This window comes from Pseudorca crassidens, chromosome 9 (genome assembly GCF_039906515.1).
Source record: "Pseudorca crassidens isolate mPseCra1 chromosome 9, mPseCra1.hap1, whole genome shotgun sequence".
Classification (NCBI taxonomy): domain Eukaryota; kingdom Metazoa; phylum Chordata; class Mammalia; order Artiodactyla; family Delphinidae; genus Pseudorca; species Pseudorca crassidens.
In genome coordinates, this window is record NC_090304.1 from 37,503,948 (window position 1) to 37,524,669 (window position 20,722).

General features: G+C 52.7%; 1 protein-coding gene across 1 annotated transcript; it reads left to right on the forward strand.

Annotated features, from left to right (window-relative positions):
• The first annotated feature begins 1,378 nt into the window (after positions 1 to 1,378).
• On the forward strand, positions 1,379 to 20,695 carry IGSF22 (immunoglobulin superfamily member 22). The gene is made up of 23 exons (XM_067749659.1): positions 1,379 to 1,531; positions 2,807 to 2,940; positions 4,486 to 4,617; positions 4,827 to 4,963; positions 6,173 to 6,272; positions 6,355 to 6,394; positions 6,597 to 6,771; positions 7,449 to 7,562; positions 8,090 to 8,252; positions 8,906 to 9,178; positions 10,123 to 10,407; positions 11,130 to 11,254; positions 11,343 to 11,484; positions 11,639 to 11,935; positions 13,031 to 13,333; positions 14,122 to 14,295; positions 14,508 to 14,636; positions 15,277 to 15,573; positions 16,075 to 16,163; positions 16,363 to 16,555; positions 17,669 to 17,968; positions 18,770 to 19,099; positions 20,465 to 20,695. Exons 2-23 carry the CDS (start codon positions 2,832 to 2,834, stop codon positions 20,533 to 20,535), a joined length of 3,978 nt encoding a protein of 1,325 aa, XP_067605760.1. The 5' UTR covers positions 1,379 to 1,531; positions 2,807 to 2,831; the 3' UTR covers positions 20,536 to 20,695.
• The last annotated feature ends 27 nt before the right edge of the window (positions 20,696 to 20,722 follow it).

Sequence of the window (20,722 nt, forward strand, 5' to 3'; positions counted from 1 at the left end):
TATACACACACGCACACACACACACCCTGGGCCTTGAGATCCCTAGCAACACACACACACACACACACACACACACACACACACACACACACACACACACACACACACACACACACACACACACACACACACACACACACACACACACACACACACACACACACACACCCTGGCCCTCAAGATCCGTGGGACCCCCTTGTGGATGCTGGGAGTGTGGCTTGAATCCAGATTTGAAAAGCCAAAGTCCATCGAGCAGGATCCTCACACACCCCCACCATCTCACCCAGCCAGGAGCCAGGAGCCATGGGGAGCCACAGGGACAGGTGTTGGAGGTTTCCAGAGAAGGAAAAGTGTCTGGCAGGCCACCAGCTTCGACAGATGGGCCAGAGAGGCCAAGGCTGGAGCAGGGAGACCTTCAGCTCACTGAGGCCCCTCCCTGTTGGCCAGCCCACTTATCCCTTGTTAGCCCTGCAGGTCTCAAGAGCAGCTGCAAGCCAGCAATTTCCCCTGTAAGGCCTGGGCTGAGAGGAAGCCCCACCCAAGGAGCCTGGGGAATTTGCCCCTAGGCAAAGACGCTGTGCCTCCTAGATGTTCCTGCTCTATTCTTATCCCAGCCCCCAGGGATGCAGCAAAAGTAGTTGTCATGCCCTTGATGACAGGTGTGGGTCAACCCAGGGCAGGAGGGAGTCCAGGGCAGGGCTGCTAACCAGCAGGTCCCTACAAGGTAGCCTTGAGTGGGCTGGTCGAGGGTATACTACAGACAATGAGGAAAGAACAGGGAGTGCTTGTGCAGCTGGGACGGAGGGCCCAGAGTAGGGGGGCCTGCTCTCCAGCCACCCTACAACAAGAGGGTGGGCTCTTCTACCCTTCTGCCCAGAATAGGGGGGTTGGGCGGTAGAAACGGGAGCGGGGAAAAGAGCTAACAATTCCCCCTCTTCTCCTGGGGTGGCCCTGTGAGGCCACTCAGCCTCTGCAGGCACCACGTGTAGAGCACAACACGAACGGTGCCCCCTGGATTTGTGCAAAATGACAGACCTGCCAGACTCTCCCTAACTCACCCCCTCCTGGTCCCTGGAAAACACAGACCTGTCGCTTTGTTCCCCAAGCCCTGTTGGCCACACAAACACACACACACACACACACACACACACACACACACTGCCATTCAGCTCAGAAGGTCCCACCCGGCAGCAGTGAGAACAAAAAGCTCTGCACAAGGGAACAGAAAAGGTACCCCGGGACCACCCCCCTCAGCCACCTGCCTGCCCCATGCCCCACGTTTCCTCCAGCCCTGGCCTCAGTCCCCCCACCCCCCAAAGCAGTGTGCCAGCTCGCTGGGACAGCTGCAGAGCCTGAGTAAGGGATCGCCCCCAGGGGGCCAGATACTTAAGGAACCAGTGACTCCTGGTGGCCCCATTGCTGGGGCAAAGGAAGAAGGAGACTGGTCAGTCTACAGCCCAGGCACCAGCTGCACCTCCAAAGCTGCGGTGGACACAGCATTCGAGGGTTACAAGGGATTGGTGACACGAAGGTAAGGCTTGCATCTTCCCTCAGGAAAGGGGCAGAATCTGCTAACTTCTGAGCCCAGAGGGGGACAGCAGGAGCTGGGACAGGGGAGTGGTCTCAGAACCCGGAGGGAGAAGCAGGCCAGGCAGAGAGATATCATGGGATGAGGGGGTTAACTTTAGCCCCAAACCTTCTAATTTGGAAGAAGGCTTTGGGGTCCCCTGGAAGGACACTGGACTGGGAGTCAAGAGGCCAGGATTCTAGTCCGGGTGACCTTGGACAGGTTATTTCTCTAACATCAGTTTCTCATAAACAAAACAGAGGTTTAAAAACCGCCACTCTGGTTAAATAAAAGATGGTATGTATACCCATTCGTTGGAATACTGTGTAGCTATTAACAAGGATGGGGAAACTTTACAAACTGGGATGGAAAGATCTGAAAGATGAAGAAAGTGAAAAGAGGGCTGAATAGCGTGTATAATAGGCTACCTTATGTGTTAAAAAAGAGTAGAGACAAAAACATGTTCATATTTGCATGAAGGAGCTCCAGAAGGAGCCCAGAGACCACAAGTGGTTACCTGCTGGGGAGGGCTGGGAGACGGAGGGGCTTGGGAGCCGGAGGGAGCCTCTTCACATAGATGTTTATATTGTTTTACTTTTTAACTATATGATTGAATTACCAATTCAAAAAAAAAGTATAAGAAATAAAAACTCAATCTCTGTCTTTACCATGTCGTAAACGAAAGCAGAGCTGTAGCAGTGCTTTGTCACCTGTCTTAGCATTCCCCCAATGCCAGGGCTCCCCAGGGCCCAGCAAGAAGATCCGCAGTTTCCTTTCAAGGCCTGCTCCAGTGTGGCTTAGTCAGGAAGTTCCTTCTCAGGTCTGACTTCATCCTCTCCTGATAAAACCTCCAGCAGTGCCCCCCTACTTCCATGTAGCTATCAGTAGTTATCCTCAACTCCCTCTGGGCCTTACTGGGTATGCTGGGTAAGTCTAAATCCTACCTCCTCTCCCTCCAAGTACTTGGAATAGTTTGGCACTAGTCAGTGGGGGACAGGCCCATTGGTCCTTGTAGCCAACCAGGGAAAGGGAGACACTAAGGGAAGAGAAGAGAGGCCAGAGAGAAGAGGCTTGCTGCCCAACCTCTCCTCACCCTCCCCTGTGCACAGCCATTTCCCTCTGTGTCCACCTGTCCCATCCCTTCCCCCCCACCACACACACACATAAGAACATCTCTGAGTCTCCCTCTTGCTCCCTTCCTTGTCCTTCATGGCCTCATCCTCTCCCTGGTCCTCCCAGGTGAGTGCCCACGCCTGCTGTCACCATGACGACCATTCACCACAAGGAGATGCTTCAGGAGCACGTGTCCGTGGAGTTCTCCAGTTCCACCACCGACATGCAGACCTTCTCCCAGACAACCAAGATCGTGGGAGGCAAGTAGAGTGGGATGGCTGGAGGAGGGGGTCAGTAATCAGGTAGGGGCAGCCTTTCTTCCTCCAGTATTTGCGACTGCTGGGCCCCTCGAGAGCCCAAGATACCACCAGCAGCCCTTCCCAACCTGTGTTTCTAATCTGTGCTTTGATAAAGCTTAGCCAGCCAGATGCTCACCCACAGATCCAACCTCCAGAAAAAAAGCTTAGGAAAAATCAGTCACATGGATGTGTGTGAGTGATTGATGAACTCTCAATTGCTTAAGATCAGAGCCATAGGCAAATACCATCTCTGATGGTAGAATTTCAGGCATGGAGGAAGTTAGGGAGGTAGCAACCTTATCTACCTATGAATAATAATGCTGGCCCTGCCTCACTTAAGAAAGAGAAGACCTGGAGCTGCCAGTGGAGAGAAGATGAACACATAAACAACTGACTTGAGCTTCCAGGCACTCAGCCCTTGGGGACCAGACTTGGGGGAGGGCAGATCCAAGGGAAAGCTGAGAAATGGTCTCAGAGCAGAACAGACTGTTTTAGTCATGTCTCTAGAGGAAAGTGATTAAAAGATGGCCAGGGACCAGGATATTGAATTCCTGTCCTCCCAGTCATTGCCCCCTCCTTCAGAGTCCTCTGTGCACAGAGGTGAAGACCAGATAAACACTTTACACCAATTCCTCCTGGCCAGTGAGGCAGAGCTAGTGGAACAGCCGGGACTCAAGACCAGAAGTTGCAAACTCAATTGACTATAGTAGCGATTTTCAGCCCTGACTGCGCATCAGAGTCATCTTAGTGTAGGAGTGGGGGGAGAGGGGAGTGAAAAAAAACAGCGATATGTGAGTCAGAGGGTTAAATCTGGTGGTTTTTTGTTTTTTGTTTTTTTAAGATCTCCGGGGATTCTGACGTGCAGCCAGCGTTGAAAACCACTGGCCGATAGTGTCCAGGCAGGGAACATAAATGCAGAAAAAAGACTGAGGTGAACTGGACAGGATATAGTCCATCTAAAGGGACAGTCACTCTTCACCTCCCTCCCACTGACTGTTCTGTTACCATATGGGAATGTGAGTCCAGTGCTGAGGATCCAGAAGTCTGCATTTTTATGTGAAATCTCTGTTTTTAGATGTAGGGCTATTTTTTGTTTAAACATTGTAAAGGTCAAATAAAAAAACATGTGTAGACCAGGTGCAGCCTTTAGAACTCTGGTCACTATTTAATGCTACTGGGGGACCAGAACTTCCAGAAGAGAAGCCCAAGACGCCCATAAAATCCCAAAGACAAGTTTCCGTCTAAGAGAGAAAAAAGTAGAACTCAAGGCTTTGACCCAATAAAGATTGACCAGGGGGTGGATGAGGCGTTGGCTCCCCTAGTGGTTGAAATTTGCCATAACGCAATGACCCACCGACTCTTTAAGGACCTTGTTTCTCGGCCAGTGCTGGTCCTGCCCCCCGCTAACCTAAAATGCTCCACCGTCCCCTCAAGAAAATGTCAGCCCTCCAATTCCAGGCTAAGCTCCGCCTGTGGCCCATTCTGACCTCTCGCCCGCCGCCACAGAGGAAATCGTGACGAGGAAGTCCTCCAGCACCACAGAGTTCTTCAGCTTGGTGACCCGGAGTTCCAACATCCCTGCTGGCGAGAGCATCCCGGAGTTCGTGGATAAGCCTCAGCCGGTCACCGCGCCCGAGGGTGCGTCCCTCCCCGCGTCTCCCCAGGCCCCTGGGTGCTTCCCTTTCCTCCCCAGTGCCCCAGCCGCCACCACCACCACCATTGTCCTCTCAATACACAATCACTGGCTGGGTCGGGCCGAGGGTCCCTGCCCTGCCCAGGGCTGGGAGCAGGTAGAAGGTGCAGCTTGGAGGCTAAGAGGGAAAAAATAGGTCCTGTGCCCACTGCAGGGGATAAAGCCATGTTCCGAGTCCGGGTGCAGGGGAACCCCAAACCCAACATCTCCTGGAAGAGAGAGAGCGGCACCCCCATCAAGGAGTCCGCCAAGATATTCTACGACAGCGTTAACAAGGAGCACGTGCTGAAGGTGCGAGGTCCAGTTACCCATAAGGTCGGAGGCGGGGACCCCTGGCATGGGCTGCAGGTCCTGTCGCAAACAAGAGATCCACAATGGAGACCCAAGAACTGGGAGATGGGAAAAGGGGCTGTCATTGCCCTAGAGGAGGGGCAGGATAAGAGAAACCATGTCAGGAGCTGGGGGGTTGCCAGAGTGAGCAGGGGACCAAAATTAGGGGCGGGGCAAGGCAGAGCTAGGACAATGCCAGAACAAGGAGGGGGCAAGACCAAATGGAAGAGAAAGAGAGGTTCCAGAAGGTGAGTGAGCCCAAAAGGAACGTGAAACCAAAGCTATGGGCGTGGCTAGAAGGAGCTAAGACCACGGTGGGCGGAGCCAGGCTGAGCTGGAGCGGGACCGGCACGGAGGGAGGGGCTGGTCCTAGAGTGTAGGTGAGGGTGAGGGTTCCTGGGCTCTTCAGGGGAACCTTCCAGAAGAGCAATGCCAAGGGCCGATCATCCTAGGGTCTAGCTATCTTCTGCATGCAGCCTCTGGCTCCAGACCCTTTGAGGAGAGGGAGGGATGGGTCCCTGGGAGACCTAGACCTATAATTACTCCTGTTCCTCATCCTGCCCGGACTTCCCACTGTGAAAGGCAAAGAGCCTCCCTTCTCCCTACAGACAATGGTTGCTTCCTTCTCCTCCCGAAGGCGCATTCTAGGACCCTTAGCCCCTACAGCACACACAAGCTGCCCCAGAGCGCCCCCCCCCCCCCCACTGGCCACTCCTTACACAAGGTCATTCATTCGGCAAGCACTTTCCAGGAACCCACTGGTACCTAAGTGCCTTTCTACAGGTGCCAGGGCAGCCTTGTTCACCCCCATTTCCTCAGGGGCTCAGGCCAATACCTGGTACAGAGGAGTAAATCCGTGTTGAATAAAGGCGTACTCAGCCCAGCGTCAGAAACTGCAGATAAAGCTGCAAATCAGAGGAAGTCCCTGTCATCCAGGAGCTCACAGCCAAGGGGGAGAATCCAATGCAGAATCAGGCTCCAAACAGACACACGCACACTGACCACTACCTGGCACCTCCTAATCACAGAACCTGCTCAATCCTCCACACACGCATCCAGCACTCAGCTCCTCCCCCAGCCCAAAAGAAACACCCTCCTTTCCCATCTCACAGACAGTCCCCCTGTGGTTCCCTCCCCACCTCCCCTGCTAATGGCCTGACTCTGATCCAGCTGGAGCCACTGACCTCGGATGACTCTGACAACTACAAGTGCATTGCAAGCAATGACCATGCAGACGCCATCTACACCGTGTCCTTGCTTGTGACCAAGGGTGAGCCAGCCCCGTTCTCCTGGCCTTTCCTCTTAGGGACCAAACTCCCTCTGTCTGACCCTGTCCCTCTCTCTGTCCTCAGGTGAAGAAAAATTGGATTTCAAAAAGATGTTGAGGAAGAGGTGAGGCTGGGAGGCTCCTCTGCCTAGGGTGTGGTCCCCCCACCCTCCAGGCTAGAGCTTCTGGAAGACAGCAGCCCCCTGAGTTAATGGCCCAGCCTCCAAGAATCCATGGAGTAGGGAGGAGCATCTCATGGTTGGGAGAGGCCCCCTCTGTCTTCAGAGAAAGGCACTAAGTCCAAGTTTGGCACCCACTTCCTTCCAGGGGACCCCCTCCCCCCAAGAAGCAGCAGAAGAAGGTGACGGATGAGAAAGAGATGCTGGAGATTTTGTCCCAGGTGCCCAAGAAGGACTTTGAGAAGACCTGCATGGAGTATGGTTTCACAGACTTCCGGGGACTGCTCAAGAAGCTCAAAGGGATGAAGAAAGTGGAGGTAGAGGTCAGTGCCCATCAGGGAGCAGGGAGCTGCAGGCCAGGGGCTGGGCCTTACCGAAAGTGCTAGTGCCTGTGTGACTCCTGGTGGCAAGGTCTCCCCACCATGCACGTGCGTACTCAAGGGCATTCTCTACTGCAAGGGCAGGCAAGGAACTCAGGTCACCCTCCTTCTACCTCTTTTCTCTTCACTGCTCCCTAATGTATTTGCATGGACTTTGGAGTCAGACAGACCTGGGTTCAAAGTCCAGTTCTACTGCCTTATTAACTGAGTGAACTTGGGGGTCTCTCTGATCCTGTTTCTTCATCTGCAAAATGAAAATTATACTTTCCTTTTTCATTTGTTTTTGTGGTGGTGTTCTCATTTAGTCACTCAACAACTCATAACTGTTAAGCATCTACACTGGAATTAGAAGGCCTATGTAATGGGCCCAGGTACATAGTGACTATTCCGCAAATGGTGGTTCCTTTCTCTTCCCTTATCGTACCCGTTTCCCCCTAAATCTTCAAGTTGTTCGTTGTAGGGGGAGGGGGGTGGCGGGGAGCACAGTTATCTAATCAGCCTAGTCATTTCTCCCCAGACCTTCAGGGGGCTCCTCCAGCACTGGAGACACAGTCTGGGCAGATTCCAGATTCCAGATGCCTCTGACACCTACCTGCCTTTTTGTTACCACAATCTCTCAGACCATCCAGATTCTGAAGCCCCTGGAAGACAGAGAGACCAAGGTGGATACCACGGTGGTCTTTGACTGCATAATGGAGCTGAAGGACCCCAATGTCAAAATGACATGGATCAAGGTGGGGAGAGCACCTAGGAAGGGCCCACCCTGGAATATCATTTTTTCTCTGCACCCCTTTCCTTCCAAGACCCTCTCATTACCCATAAGCCCTTTCCTCTCCTCCATCCCATCAAAAGGATGCCATGTGGTATGGTTGAAACTGGATGAGAGCTGGGCTTTATTCTTAGATGTTCCACCAGTTTGCTGTTTGATTTGAGACAGTTACTTCCCTTTCTCTATACCTCAGTCTACCCATCTGAAAAGGCTGGATTAGTCCTGCAGGTCACTGAAGATGGGCCTCTAAGAGAAAGTATCTAGTGAACTCACGCATATTAAGAGTTCGGGCCTCGGGAGAGGCAGAGACCCTGGATCCCACCGAGCCAGATGATGAGGCTAGAGAGATCTTAGGGGCCTCTGAGTGTGTTTGAGGATCTTAGAGAGGTAGATACGGCACCCTCCAGCTCAGGCTGGCTTTGGGGAATGGAGACCTCTAGAAATCTCCTCCTAAACCCCTTCATCAGCTTTTCTACCTATTCCATGAGGCAGGATAATGAGCCACTGAGGATCCAGTACTCCCTGGGCAAGTATGACGTGAAGCAGGTGGGCACCAAGTACATGCTGGTCATTACCAACGTGAACATGAACGATGCAGGCACCTACAGCCTGTCCGTGGACAACAAGAGGATAAGTGCAAAGCTCACAGTGCTGGGTAAGAGTGTGGGCACCAGGCAGCACAAGGAGGACACAGTCAGGGTCAGGGCAGAGGAATATCCAAGGATGGGGTCCATGGGGACATGGGAGGAAGGACCATGGGGCTGTGCACAGATTGCATGAGAATGCGAGTTAATGGCGGAGAGAGACATGGGGTATAAGGGAGAGGACTATGAGATAAAGTGCCGTGGGGCAGTGTAGCATAGTGGTTAAGAGTACAGCTTCTGGAGTTGAACTACTGGAGTTCAAAGCCCAGCTTCTGTCACTTATGAGCTGTGTATTTGGGGCAAGTGATTTAACTTCTCTTTGCCTCAGTTTTCCCATCTGTAAAATGGGAAATAATGGTAGAGTCTACCTGAATGCTTTAATATGTGCAAAATGGCTAGAATAGTGCCTGGTGCATATCTAAAATCACATAGAGAAATATTCTTTCTAAAATTGCTGTTAACATTACTGGGGAGGAGACCATATGAACATTATGGGAGGAGACTCTAGGATTCACAAGCAGAAGGAAAGAAGGATGCTTTCCCCAACTGTGGGCTACAGGACGCCGATGACACCTGAGTCTTTATGCCCCCCCTTCACCATCCTGCCCCTCAGGAGGGATCAGGGATACAGCCCAATGAATGCCCCTCCTACTCTTTGCTGCAGATGAGCCTCTGAAGTTCTTGGGAGAGATGAAGCCAATGAAGGTGATGGAGCGCCAGACAGCTGTATTTGAGATCCACCTCTCCAAGAAAGTGCCCAACTTTGTGTGGAAGTTCAATGGAAAGGAACTGAAGAGGGATGAAAAGTATGAAATCACTGTGTCTGAGGATGGTTTGACCCACACGCTTAAGATTAAGGATGCCAGACTCAGTGACAGTGGCGAGTTCTCTGCCGAGGTGGGGGACCTGGTTCAGAAGGCCCAGCTCACTATTGACCGTGAGTGTTTGGGCCAGAGCTTGAGGGGTGGGCTTCATGCCACAGCAACCTCCATGTAAGCATCTATCCATCCATCCATCCATCCATCCATCCATGTATCTGTCTATCTCCTCCTTGCAAGGCCCTTTGATGGCTACTAGAAAGATAGAGAGTTCTCTCTGCTAATTCCTAGTCTAGTGGGAGAAGCAGGTGTGGAAATGGAATTAGAACAAAAGTTCTTAAGCAAGGAGTCAAGACACTCTAGGATCTTACTATCGGCTGGGAGATCACAGGTCAAGAAATTATTAGCCTTTATGGCTCTAATATCATATATTATAGCACATCACTCTTGACTACTTACATTCTTATATTATACCTAGTTTGGAGAGTTGCACATGATGGTGGGTCATACATGTGAACCACTCTTGACACAAGTGACATGGAACAATCATTGCTGTGATTGAGGGAGACATGGAGGCTGTGAGAACCCAGAGAAGAGGTACCACGTGGCAATGTCAAAAAGGATATGATGAGATGACGGCAAAGCTTTACCAAGTAAAACAAAAAGGAATTCAGTTTTCAGGGAAGGGGCAAGAGAAGAGGACATTCTCAGGAGAGGGAATAGCATGTGTAAAGGCCCAGACACCAGAGAGACAATGCAATTATGGCTGGAGCTCCAAGGGGACATTAGAGATATCACCTGCAGTGCCGTGAGGAGGTGAAAGCTGTTGTCCCATTTTACGTATGAGGAAAGTGAGACTTAGGGAGTGAATGCACTGCATACAGTCACTGGCAAGCAAGAGGCAGAGCTGGGACCCTCCCTGCCGGGTACTTCTGTGAGTCGGGTACACACTTCATGTCACAAGGCCCTGTGGTTTCTAGGGTCAAAAAGAGGATCAGGGCAGCATCTAGATGCAGAGAAGGAGGTTGGGAGCAGGACCAAGTGTTTGTTTGTCTGTCCATAGGCATCCCTATAAAGTTTGTGAGCACCCTCAAGAACGTGCGTGTGAAAGAGAGGAGTTGTGCGTGCCTTGAGTGTGAGCTGACATCCAAGAATGTGACCCTGCGCTGGAAGAAGGACGGACAGCTGCTGGAGCGTAGCTCCAAATACAGCATGAACCATGAGGGCAAGCGAGCGGAGCTGGTCATCGAGGATGCACAGCTCAGTGACAGTGGCGAGTACACTGTGGTGGCCATGCAGGATGGGGACCCCATGGAATACTGCAGTACTGCTGTAGTCACTGTGGAAGGTATACGCCCACCCTGTCAGTCCCCACTGACCAAGCCCCCAGCCCTAACAGTTTCCTACTGTGGACACCCATCAGCCCCCTGACTGACTTCAATCCTCCTCCAGACCATGATCTAATTCTACCTCCCCACTCTGACCACCCCCATCTCCCAAATTCTGACCATCTCTACCTCCTAGACACTGACCATCCCTCATCTTTTGAACTCTATCCCCAATCCCTTGACTTCATCCATCCTTTACTTCCAGTCTCTGACCGTCCCCAGCAAACCTGGTCACCCCACACCCCTAGACCCTGACCAGCCCCTACTCACTATCCCTGACCACTCCTCACTGACTCTGACCACCCTCAACTCCCAATAAACGCTGGGCATCCCACAGAACAGCATAACCAGCTAAATATCCCAACTCCATTAACCACCTGCATCCCACCATCTAGTCCCCTTCTTCACCTGAGCATCCTATGTCCCCACTGACCATTCTCCGATGATCAGCCTCCCATTAGCCATCTCCCAGAATTCCCAGTTGCCATTTCCCAATGCCATTGACTTTTCCCCAACCGCCCCCCACCTACCTGCTCTAATGCCCCCACCGACCATCACCCACTTGCCCATTTCCAAACATCTTGCTCATCATAAATGATTTTGATAGATGCCACCAGCCCTTTTCCCGTAAGTCCCTTCCACCCCGATACCCTAACCCAACCCCTGCCCCCTTTCTCTCGAGAGCGGCTGGCCACCGTGAAGAGCGGGATGTCCGACGTGCACGCGGCCACCGGGAGCTCGGCTGAGCTGTGCGTAGTGCTGAACGACGAAAAGGTGGATGGCGTGTGGCTGAAGGATGCCGAGGAGGTCCGAGGCAGGGGCCAGGGAAGGGAATGAAGGACGAAGAGGTCGACCGGGCATACACTCGCACTCATGACCGCCCCTCGCCCCGCAGATCACGGACTTGACCGGCGCGCAGATCGTGAAGCAGGGTGCGGTACACAAGCTCATCTTCCCCAATATGGGGCCAGAGCACGAGGGCAAGTACACATTCAGGGCCAAGGGTGCAGAGAGCGAAGCCTCGGTATTTATTGCAGGTAAGGTCGCCGCCCACTATGGACAAAGCTAGACCACGCCTGGCCCGCCCACCTACTCCTAGCTCCTCCCCCATCCCCCATGGGATCCTCCTCCACCCCTCGGCTCCTCCCGCGTCCCTGCTCTTCGAGCCTTCCCTGCCGCCCCTCTCTGCAGATCCTCCAACCATCGACCCATCGGTACTGGAGGCACTGGCCGCGCACCCGGTGACCGTGAAGGTGGGCCACACTGCGAACATCAAAGTGCCCTTCCGGGCAAAGCCGCTGCCCAAAGTGACGTGGTACAAGGACGGCATGGAGGTGACGGAGGAGGAACGCGTGTCGATGGAGCGTGGGGAAGACCAGGCGCTGCTCACCATTTCGAACTGCGCGCGGGAGGACAGTGGCATCATTATGCTCAAGCTCAAGAATGAACATGGCTCCGCCACAGCCACGCTGCACCTCAGCGCGCTGGGTGAGGCCAAGACCCTGGCTTGGCTGGGCTGGGGGCGCCACGCAGGCTGAGGAGAGAGCTGGAGTTCGGGTTGAGAATGGGAATGAAGTGCTGGCTTTGCAGCCAGAAGAAGCCCATTTCCTAACTTCCTAACTAGGTGGCCTTGGGCAAGTCCATTAACTTTGCTGAGCCTCAGCTTCTCATCTTTCCTGAGCCTCAGCTTCTCAGGGTGGTTTTTTTAAAGTGCCTATTTCAAGTGAATTTAAAGACTGTTGCAGAGTGCACAGCACGTACTTGACCTTCAGATGTTGCTGAAGTATTGTAACTGAGTTGGAGATGAGGATGTGGTTGGAAGTAAGGTGGAAATGAGGTAAAAGAGAGGTGGAATTTAGGATGAAAGTGAGGTTCATTGCGAAGAATATTGGAGTTGGAAGTGAAATGGAGTGAGGGGAGGTGAGATAGGGTTGAGGATAGAATGAAATTGGAGAGAAAGATGGAATGAGGGTAGAAATGGTATTTGGGATGGGTCTGAACATAAAGTTAAGGAAAGACATGAGGAGCTGGCCTTAGTGAACTCATATTCAACATGCAACACACACACACACACACCAGCATCACCTCCTCCACCTGCATCTCCATCAAGCTGTGGGTTTGGATGGGTTGGGTTCCAATTCAGTTTGGCAGTATGACTGAGCACCTCCTCTGTGTTCTCAGTACTGAGGACACAGGGATGAGTTATCCCCAGCAGTCCCTCAACCCAAAAGGGATAAAAACCGGCAGACATGTAATTATAAAATAAACTGTAATAAAAGAAAGTACTGGAGTTCTGGAAGCTGAGAGGAGGGGAGACCTTGTCTGGAAGAGGTAAGTGGGAATTAGCTGAGGCGGGGGTCCCTCAGGTCCAGTTCACTCATTCCTAGGCGGACAGGAATCTCGGGGGGGCAGGGATCAAGACATTTGGGCAAGTCTTAGGAAAACAGTGACAGAGGGAAGGGCAAGGGATCCGCAAAGCTCAGAATCTAGCTATGTCTCAGTCTGGTGGACCTCCAACCAGTGGGATGAAGCCCTTCTGGCCCTTTGCTCCGAAGACATTCTGATGCTCTCTTCTGTCCTTAGACCGTCCCAAGCCTCCCCAAGGCCGGGTGGAGTTCCTGGAGCTCTCGGGTAATTGTGTGCACATGAAGTGGAAGGCCCCGAAGGACAACGGCGGGCGGCCTATAACACAGTTCATAGTGGAACGGAAGGCAGTCGGCAAGAAGTCCTGGATTAAGATTGGTGAGGTGGACAGCAAAGTCACCAAATTCTCCACCAACAAGGTGGAAGAGGGGAAGGCCTACCAGTTTCGTATCCTGGCCGTCAATTCGGAAGGAGTGAGCGACCCGCTGGAGACAGAGGAAGTGTTTGCAGGAAATCCTATTGGTCAGTGAGATAGCCCCGTGCTCAATGGGGACCTCAGGGGCCACCGTGGGGACCTTCAGCCGGTGAGGAGTGCTGGTCTGTGGGAGATTCCGCAGGGTCATCTCTAGCTGCCCCACGAGACAGATGGCTTCTAGAGTAAGAGCAGAAGATCGTTTTGGACGGGAATTGTCAACTTTTTCCAGTCAGATCACATGCACAACACACTCCCGTGGGTACCTCCAGAACTGTGCACAGTTCCCGGGAGATAACTCCACTTGTTTCTCCATTCCAGAAATCATCCCATACGCAAGGGAGAGTAATGTTACTTTAGGGATAGCCTTGAATCCACTAATTTTTTGCCCAAAGAAAACCCTTGACAACATTGGCATTTTAATTATGATCACTAGTTAATTACTTGCTACACTCCTCCCAACTGATCTCCATGTTTCTGTGTGTCAAGACAGTACATTAAAAACTGTGCCACTGGGGATGCCACAGGTTGGAAAATTCAAGTTGGCGCCTCTCTATCTTGGCTACACATTAGAATCACTTGAGGTCTCTTAAAAAATGCTGATTCCTGGTCTCCACCCTAGGCCAGCTGAATTAGAATATCAGGACACAGGACCCAGACACTAGTTTTTGGTGGTGTTTTGGGGTTTTTTTTTTTACTTCCCACATGACATTAATGTGCAACCAGAGTTAATCATTGGCTTAAGTTTTTTTAAGGAAGGAACCAGAGCTCAGCATGGGGTGGGCAACTGTCTACATGCTCCCCCACCTAACCTCTGCCCTCTCTCTCTCTCCCACAGAGCCCCCTGGTCTTGCCTCCCAGCCCCAAGTGACTGACGTGACCAAAGAGGCTGTGACCATCACATGGAACGCCCCCACCCAAGATGGGGGAGCCCCAGTGCTCGGCTACATTGTGGAGCGGAGGAAGAAAGGCAGTAACCTGTGGGTGCCAGTCAACAAGGAACCCATCCAGGGTGAGGTCGAGGGACAAAGGCCCAGGAGGGACCAAGGGAGACTTTGTTGGGTGGACCCATGTACCCGTGCTGCTCTGAACATACTCCCTCCTCCAACTCCTTTGTGGGTTTTCATAGCATCTCATGACCCCCTCTTCCACATCTACTCACTCTATGGTCTCCTACCACGTGGACCACCCCTGGCCTCATTACCCCTCAAATTCCCATTTCAGGCACCAAGTACACTGTGGATGGTCTCCTGGAGGACACAGAATATGAATTCCGAGTTGTAGCTGTGAATAAGGCAGGCCCTGGACAGCCTAGTATGCCATCCAGCTCAGTGGTAGCCAAGGACCCTGTCAGTGAGTATGGTGCTGCCAGGCCCCAACACATAGTGGAATTAGCCATTGGAGGTAGAAAGAGGATTTCTTCCCGGGAAAGTCTAACAGGAGTGGATCACACAGTCTCCACTCTCTGGGAGCCGCCAGCCTGATAGAGGGACAAGATTCACACACAAGAGAAAGCCAGCAAATAAGGATTGAGAGTCAGGGACAGCGAGGAGCTGGGTGGAAAAAAGTTTTTATCAAATGTTGAGTATGTCTGGTTAGGTGAGGTAGTAGAAGCATGTTTGAGGATTGAGCAGGGGTGTTGGGTACGTGGTTGGGTGGGTGCTGAGCTTAGGTGGTGAGATGGGGATATCACGCATGAATGGGTGTGGTGCAGAGGGCTGAGCTAAAGGCTAGAGTTTTGAATACAGAGGGGTTGAGTGTATAGTGTATATTGAATTTGGAGGGTTTTGACTTCAAGGGTGAAAGTATTGAGACTGAGAGAATTAAATTTAGAGATTGTTGAAGGTGAAAGCCTGGGTATTGAGCGTTTTAACTGTGAGTGTTGAAGGTAGAGGTGTTGAAAGTTAAGTTTCAGGGGTATTGAGTGCAGGAATTGGGCATGGCGTTGAGTGGAGAAGAATCTGGGGGCTGACGAGTTGTCTGTGTCACGCAGAACCCCCGGGCCTGGTGCAGGGCCTGCATGTGTCGGATTCCTCCAACTCCAGCATCTCCCTGGCCTGGCTGGAGCCTGCCGAGGGAGACCCACCCTCCGGCTACATCCTTGAGATGCGGGCCGAAGACACCAAGGAGTGGTCCAAGTGCACAAAGATCCCCGTCTCGGGCACCTGCTACACAGTAGGAGGCCTCACCGAGAGGCAGAAATACTTCTTCCGAATCCGGGCTGTGAACGAGGCTGGGTGTGGGGAGCCTGTGGAGCTGGACGAGGGGGTCTGTGCCATGCCACCACCAGGTGAGGGATGCAGACAGGGCTGGAGTGTAGGCCCCAACATCCTAGCTCCACACCTTCCTCTCTGGGACCTCATCCCACAGGAGAAAACTGGGCAATGCTGTGATCAACAAAGAGTCGTCCACGCTTGTGCCTGGACAGAGCTAGGGATAACCCCAGGGCCTTCCCTGCCCAAAACAAACAAACAAACAAACAAAACAAAAACCAAAAACCCCACTCATTGTGTGCCGAATAGTATCTACTGTGTGCCAAGGGAGGTGTTAGGGATTTAGAAAAAAATAAAACACAGGACCTGCCCTGAAGAGTCTTATGTAATAATAGAGGGAGACAGATGAGAAAAAATAAATAAATGCTTCACAGCATTGCAGGGTTGCTAGATGTCTGTATGGCCTGTAGTGAGAGCATGAAGGAGAAGAGGTTGGGAAAAGCTTTGGAGGGGAGGCTTAAAGCTAAGTCTTCTGGAAAGAGTGTTCCATGCTCCCATCTCTGTCTCCTCCATCTCAGCTGCTCCCAAGTTTGACCTCAGTGCCCGGCTGAAAAGTCACATGGTGGTTCGCGCTGGGACAGCCCTCTGTATCCACGCCGCCTTCTCTGTGAGTCCTACCCTGGCCCCCAGACGCCCACCACTTAACCAAGTTGGCTGCTACAGCTATCATAGTCTCTGCCTCTGCCTCTGCCCCTCGCCAGACCCCTGGCCTCAGAGCCTGGCAGGAGACTCCTGGACAGTGGGATAGGGCCTGCCCCCAAATACCACCCAGGTGACCCCTGGTGCCATCTCCTGTCACCACCCAGGGCTCACCACCACCCAACGTGATCTGGCTGAAGGATGGCGTGCCCACCAAGGGCAGGGAGGCCATCACCAAGAGCAAAAACCACTCCCAGTTCCTCATCAGCAGCACCAAGCGCTCCGACTCAGGGGTGTACCGCATCTTGCTCCAGAATGAGTTCGGAGAGGCGTACCATGACATCCACGTGCGTGTGGCAGGTATGACAACAGGTAGAGGCCTGGGGAGGCATCGCTGCACACGCTCCCTAGGGCTGCTTGAGTCCCTACCACTGTAAGGTCATGCCTTAAGGTAGTCAAGGCTTCTTGGGCACCACAAAGCAAGACTTTATCAGCCTTTGCCTTAATGCGGAGGGTTGTTTTCACTTTTTCTCAGTGTCTTGAAGCCCCAGAGGCATTGAACTAGGACCCAGCCCTTGTTTCAGTCTCAGTCATATGTGGAGAGCTTCGGGGCATATGCAGAGTAGGGTCTGTGAGCATAGAGAGAGCAGAGAATGGGTAAGAGGCAGGAGGGACAGATGGAGAGGAATCCATTAAAACTTGGGGTGATTTGCCTATATGTTATTGGAAATACTTTTAAAGTTTGTGATGTGGTCACCGAGAAAGCCTTTTGGGGGAACCTTCACAGTCCCACGGTGTCATTGCCATCCAGCTTCATTAGAATTCTTGAACCACAGCTGAAATGAGCCTTCTGTTATTTTTCCGTCCCCCCAGATATTTAGAATTTTAATAATAAAGGTGGTGAGTAAACACTTTGGAAAGAGCCTTTTCATTATCTTAGGTTGCAGGAAACTTTGTACGTTTTGAGGTTTAACACATTGTGCATTATTAAATTTACATTAGTCACTATGCCAAAGAGTATGTGACACGTTCTTCTGCATTGATGCATTTTGTACCCCTCTCCATTAAAATCATGAGAGCCCCCCCAAATTGGGTGGCCTCTTAGAGACGGCTGGAAGCTTTACAATAAAGCCCTAAACCCCCAAGAGAAGAACGGGTGAACTTTTATTGAACAGATCCTACATGCCAGGCACTTTACGCAACATTTCCATAATAGTTATTGTTAGCCTCATTTTGCAAATGAGGAAATGGGTCTCAGAAAAGATAAGTAACTTGCCAAAGTTCACAGGGCTAGTAAATAGCAGAGCTACACTTCATAAATAGTTCTTTCTGACTCCAAGACCCCCAGCTGCCTGAGAGTTAGAAGAAGGTAAGGTGCCCCATCCCATCCTCCTTAGGGCTTGGCAGGTAGCGGGGGTGGGGGCACGATACTTCAGCCCCCAGGGTAGCTGATGGACCTTCGGACCCTTCCAGATTTTCCGCAGCCACCCACAAACCTGCAGCTGTTCGAGGAGGTCCCCAACACGGTGACTCTGACCTGGAACCACAGCCCCGACGTGCAGGAGGACAGCGAGGCCCACTACGTCATCATGAAGCGGGATGCCAGCACCGCCACCTGGTTCACTGTGGCCGAGCACGTCTTCAGCAACAAGTACACGGTGACCGGGCTGCTCCCCGGCAGGAAGTACTACTTCCGGGTGCTGGCCCGGAACGAAATCGGTGACAGCGACCCGCTGGACTCCAGGGATACCTGGCTCGTCAACAAGGACAAGAGTGAGTCTGGGGACTTGGGGGTTCAGGTAACGTCTGGGATCCCTGATGGCGGGCATGAAATAAGGGTTGCAAGGGGTACCCAAGATTTGAGGTAAAATCTGAGGAGCACTGAGGTGAAAGGGTTAATTAACATCGGGGACCCGGGGGAGAAAAGCAGAGGTCTGGAAGCCTAGGGGAGGAGATTCCTTGGGGGTACACTGAGGGGTGGGACTAACGCGGAGGTGGGGTGGGGAGGTCCCCTTGGGGGCGGGGATGACAGTGGGGTGCCGGAGGGTGAGGAGGGGTTGTGGAGCTGAGAGGCTGACTGAGGTCCTGACTGAGGACTCAGGGAGAGTCCAGGGAGCAGGGATGACATCCAGAAACCCTGGAGGGAGGGCATTAAGGGTAAGGATAGCTGCGGGAATCTTGAAATGAGGGCCTAAATTGGAGAAAGCAGAGACCGTGGAGGCTGCGAGGGCGTTGGGGAAAGCTTGGATGGGGAGTTAAAAGCCAGATAACAGCTCGGGTCCGGAGGCTGGCGGCTGGAAAGAAGTCTAGGACGCCCGGGTCTGGAAAAGCGTAAAACCCCGCGGACCTGGTTTAGGTCTTGGAACCCATGGGGGTGGGGGGGTGGCGGAAGGGGAACCTTAGGAACCAGTATAAAGTCGGGGCCCCAGAGTTGATAGCGCGTGGGAATCTAACCCAGGTCCTCGGGGTTCCGTGAGCTGGGTCTCCGGGGCGTCTTAGGAGCACTAAGCCGGCGCGCGATGGATGGGGGCCTTGGTGTGCGCTCACCGCCCTTCGTGTCCCATCCGGGCGCAGCCGAGGACCAGAGCGCCAAGCTGAAGCCGTATCAGCAGAAAGACTGGCGCCACGCGCCGCGCTTCCTGACCCCGCTCAAGCCGCACACCGTGCTGCGCGGCCAGGACTGCACCATGACCTGCGCCTTCCTTGGGAACCCACGGCCCACCGTGACCCTCTACAAGGGCGACGTCAACATCACGGCCAACTCCAAGTTCTGGTACAACTCCACCAGCGGCGTGTGCACCATCGTCATCCCCACCTGCACACTCAAGGACAGCGGAGAGTACAGCGTAGTGGTGGAGAACGAGCTGGGCAAGGACCGCAGCAGCTGCACGCTCACCGTCTACGGTGAGGGTGCAGCGCCGGCCGGCCCGGGACGGTGAGGGTGCCTGGCTGTGTCCCGCGTGGGGCGGAGGCGCAAAATGGCGGCCTCCTGAGCCGTTGATCAGCTCTTTTCCTATGGCTGGCGCAGGGTTTTATTTAATCTGACATGGGGTGGTGTAAACATTCTCCAACCGGCCATAGTTCGTACCACTGTCCCATCTTCTCGATGTCATTTGTTATGTGCCTGGCCCCTGCACACCTGGGAGTTTGCAATCCCTCAGTAGTCTGTAGTTTGCAACCCTTGGTGGGCCTAGACTTGCATTTGAAAAAGACGCCAGTGATCAGGCCTAAACCAGACTTACCAATCGCAATCTCCCTGGCAGGGTTCTGGAAGGAATCTTTATGTTTACAAATTTTGCAAGTGGTTCTGATGCGCAACCAAAATTGAAGACTACTGGTCTGAGATAAGGATAGATGGGAGGCACTGAAGGGAACCTAGTGGAGGGAGGCCCTCCCTCTGCACATACGTGTGCTATGTTTCTGCTCATGGGTGCACATATAGGGGAAGTATTCTGTTTCTTCCTACACACTCTACTGTCTTCACAGCTAAACAGCCAGTTGCATGAACTGTCTAAATGCAAAGATGACCTGTTTTGCTCCTCTTTGTTTAAACTCCCTCCTAGCTTTCCCATGATCCTTTAGATAAAAATCACAATCAACAAGCCCCCCCCCCCACCATCTACCTCTCCAGCCTCATCCTCTGCCACTCTCCGAAGTCTCCATGGCACACTATTGGTGTCCATGGTTTCCATGGTTACAGATGCTTTTTTTTCATCCTGTTATAGATGCCTTTCTCTGGGGAAAGGACCTGGTCCTGTTGCTCTGTCTCTCAAGTACTCAGCTAAGTGTCTGGCATTGAGATGACGCCTCCACAGTGGCTGCTGAACTGTGTAACAGAACTAGGCCAGGGAAGGCCCTGTGGGAGTCATCCAGCTCTCATTCCACAGCTAGAGAGATCCCTGACAACTTAATTCTGGTTGTAAGCACATGGGCACAGGGCCCTGGCTCCAACACTCACCAGCCATGTGACCTTGGCAAGCCACTCTGAGCTTGTTTCCCCATGTACTGCTTAGGGCTGTCATGAGGATTAAATGAGATAGTGCACAGAAGTTCCTGGCACAATGCGTGGCAAATGCGAAATGCCAAATAACTGGCAGCTCTTGGCCCCACACACCCAGCTGACCTTGGGAGACTGGGGCTGGCAAGGACTGAGGATTCCGGGCAGGGTCCAGCCCCTGGTTCCTGCATAGCGACTGCAAGTCCGGCAATTTGGAGTTTCCCTTACCCCAGCATCATTCATACTAACAAATACTTGCTTTGCTCTTTCAGACAAAGATGACAAGGCAATTCTAGCCTCCGTCACTGAGAGTCTGCAGAAGAAATCAAAGTACCTTATGTGAGCTCCAGCCCAGACCAGGAATCAGGAGGATGCTGTGATGTGCGTGGGGCTTCTTGGCCCATCCTCTGTGTGGTCCCAGCGAGAGAGACCTGGTTCCCTCTGTGGTGCTTGTCAACGTAAACATTCAGTGAAGGCATGGGACAATAAACTGAGTGAGTGCGCCTGTGCCTGTTCCTAACCATGGTGTG

Coding starts and splice junctions, on each gene's coding strand:
- IGSF22 (XM_067749659.1), top strand. CDS start 2,832: ATGACGACCATTCACCACAAGGAGATGCTTCAGGAGCACGTGTCCGTG. Junction 4,964..6,172: donor ACAAGGAGCACGTGCTGAAG/GTGCGAGGTCCA, acceptor ACTCTGATCCAG/CTGGAGCCACTGACCTCGGA. Junction 10,408..11,129: donor TGCTGTAGTCACTGTGGAAG/GTATACGCCCAC, acceptor CTTTCTCTCGAG/AGCGGCTGGCCACCGTGAAG.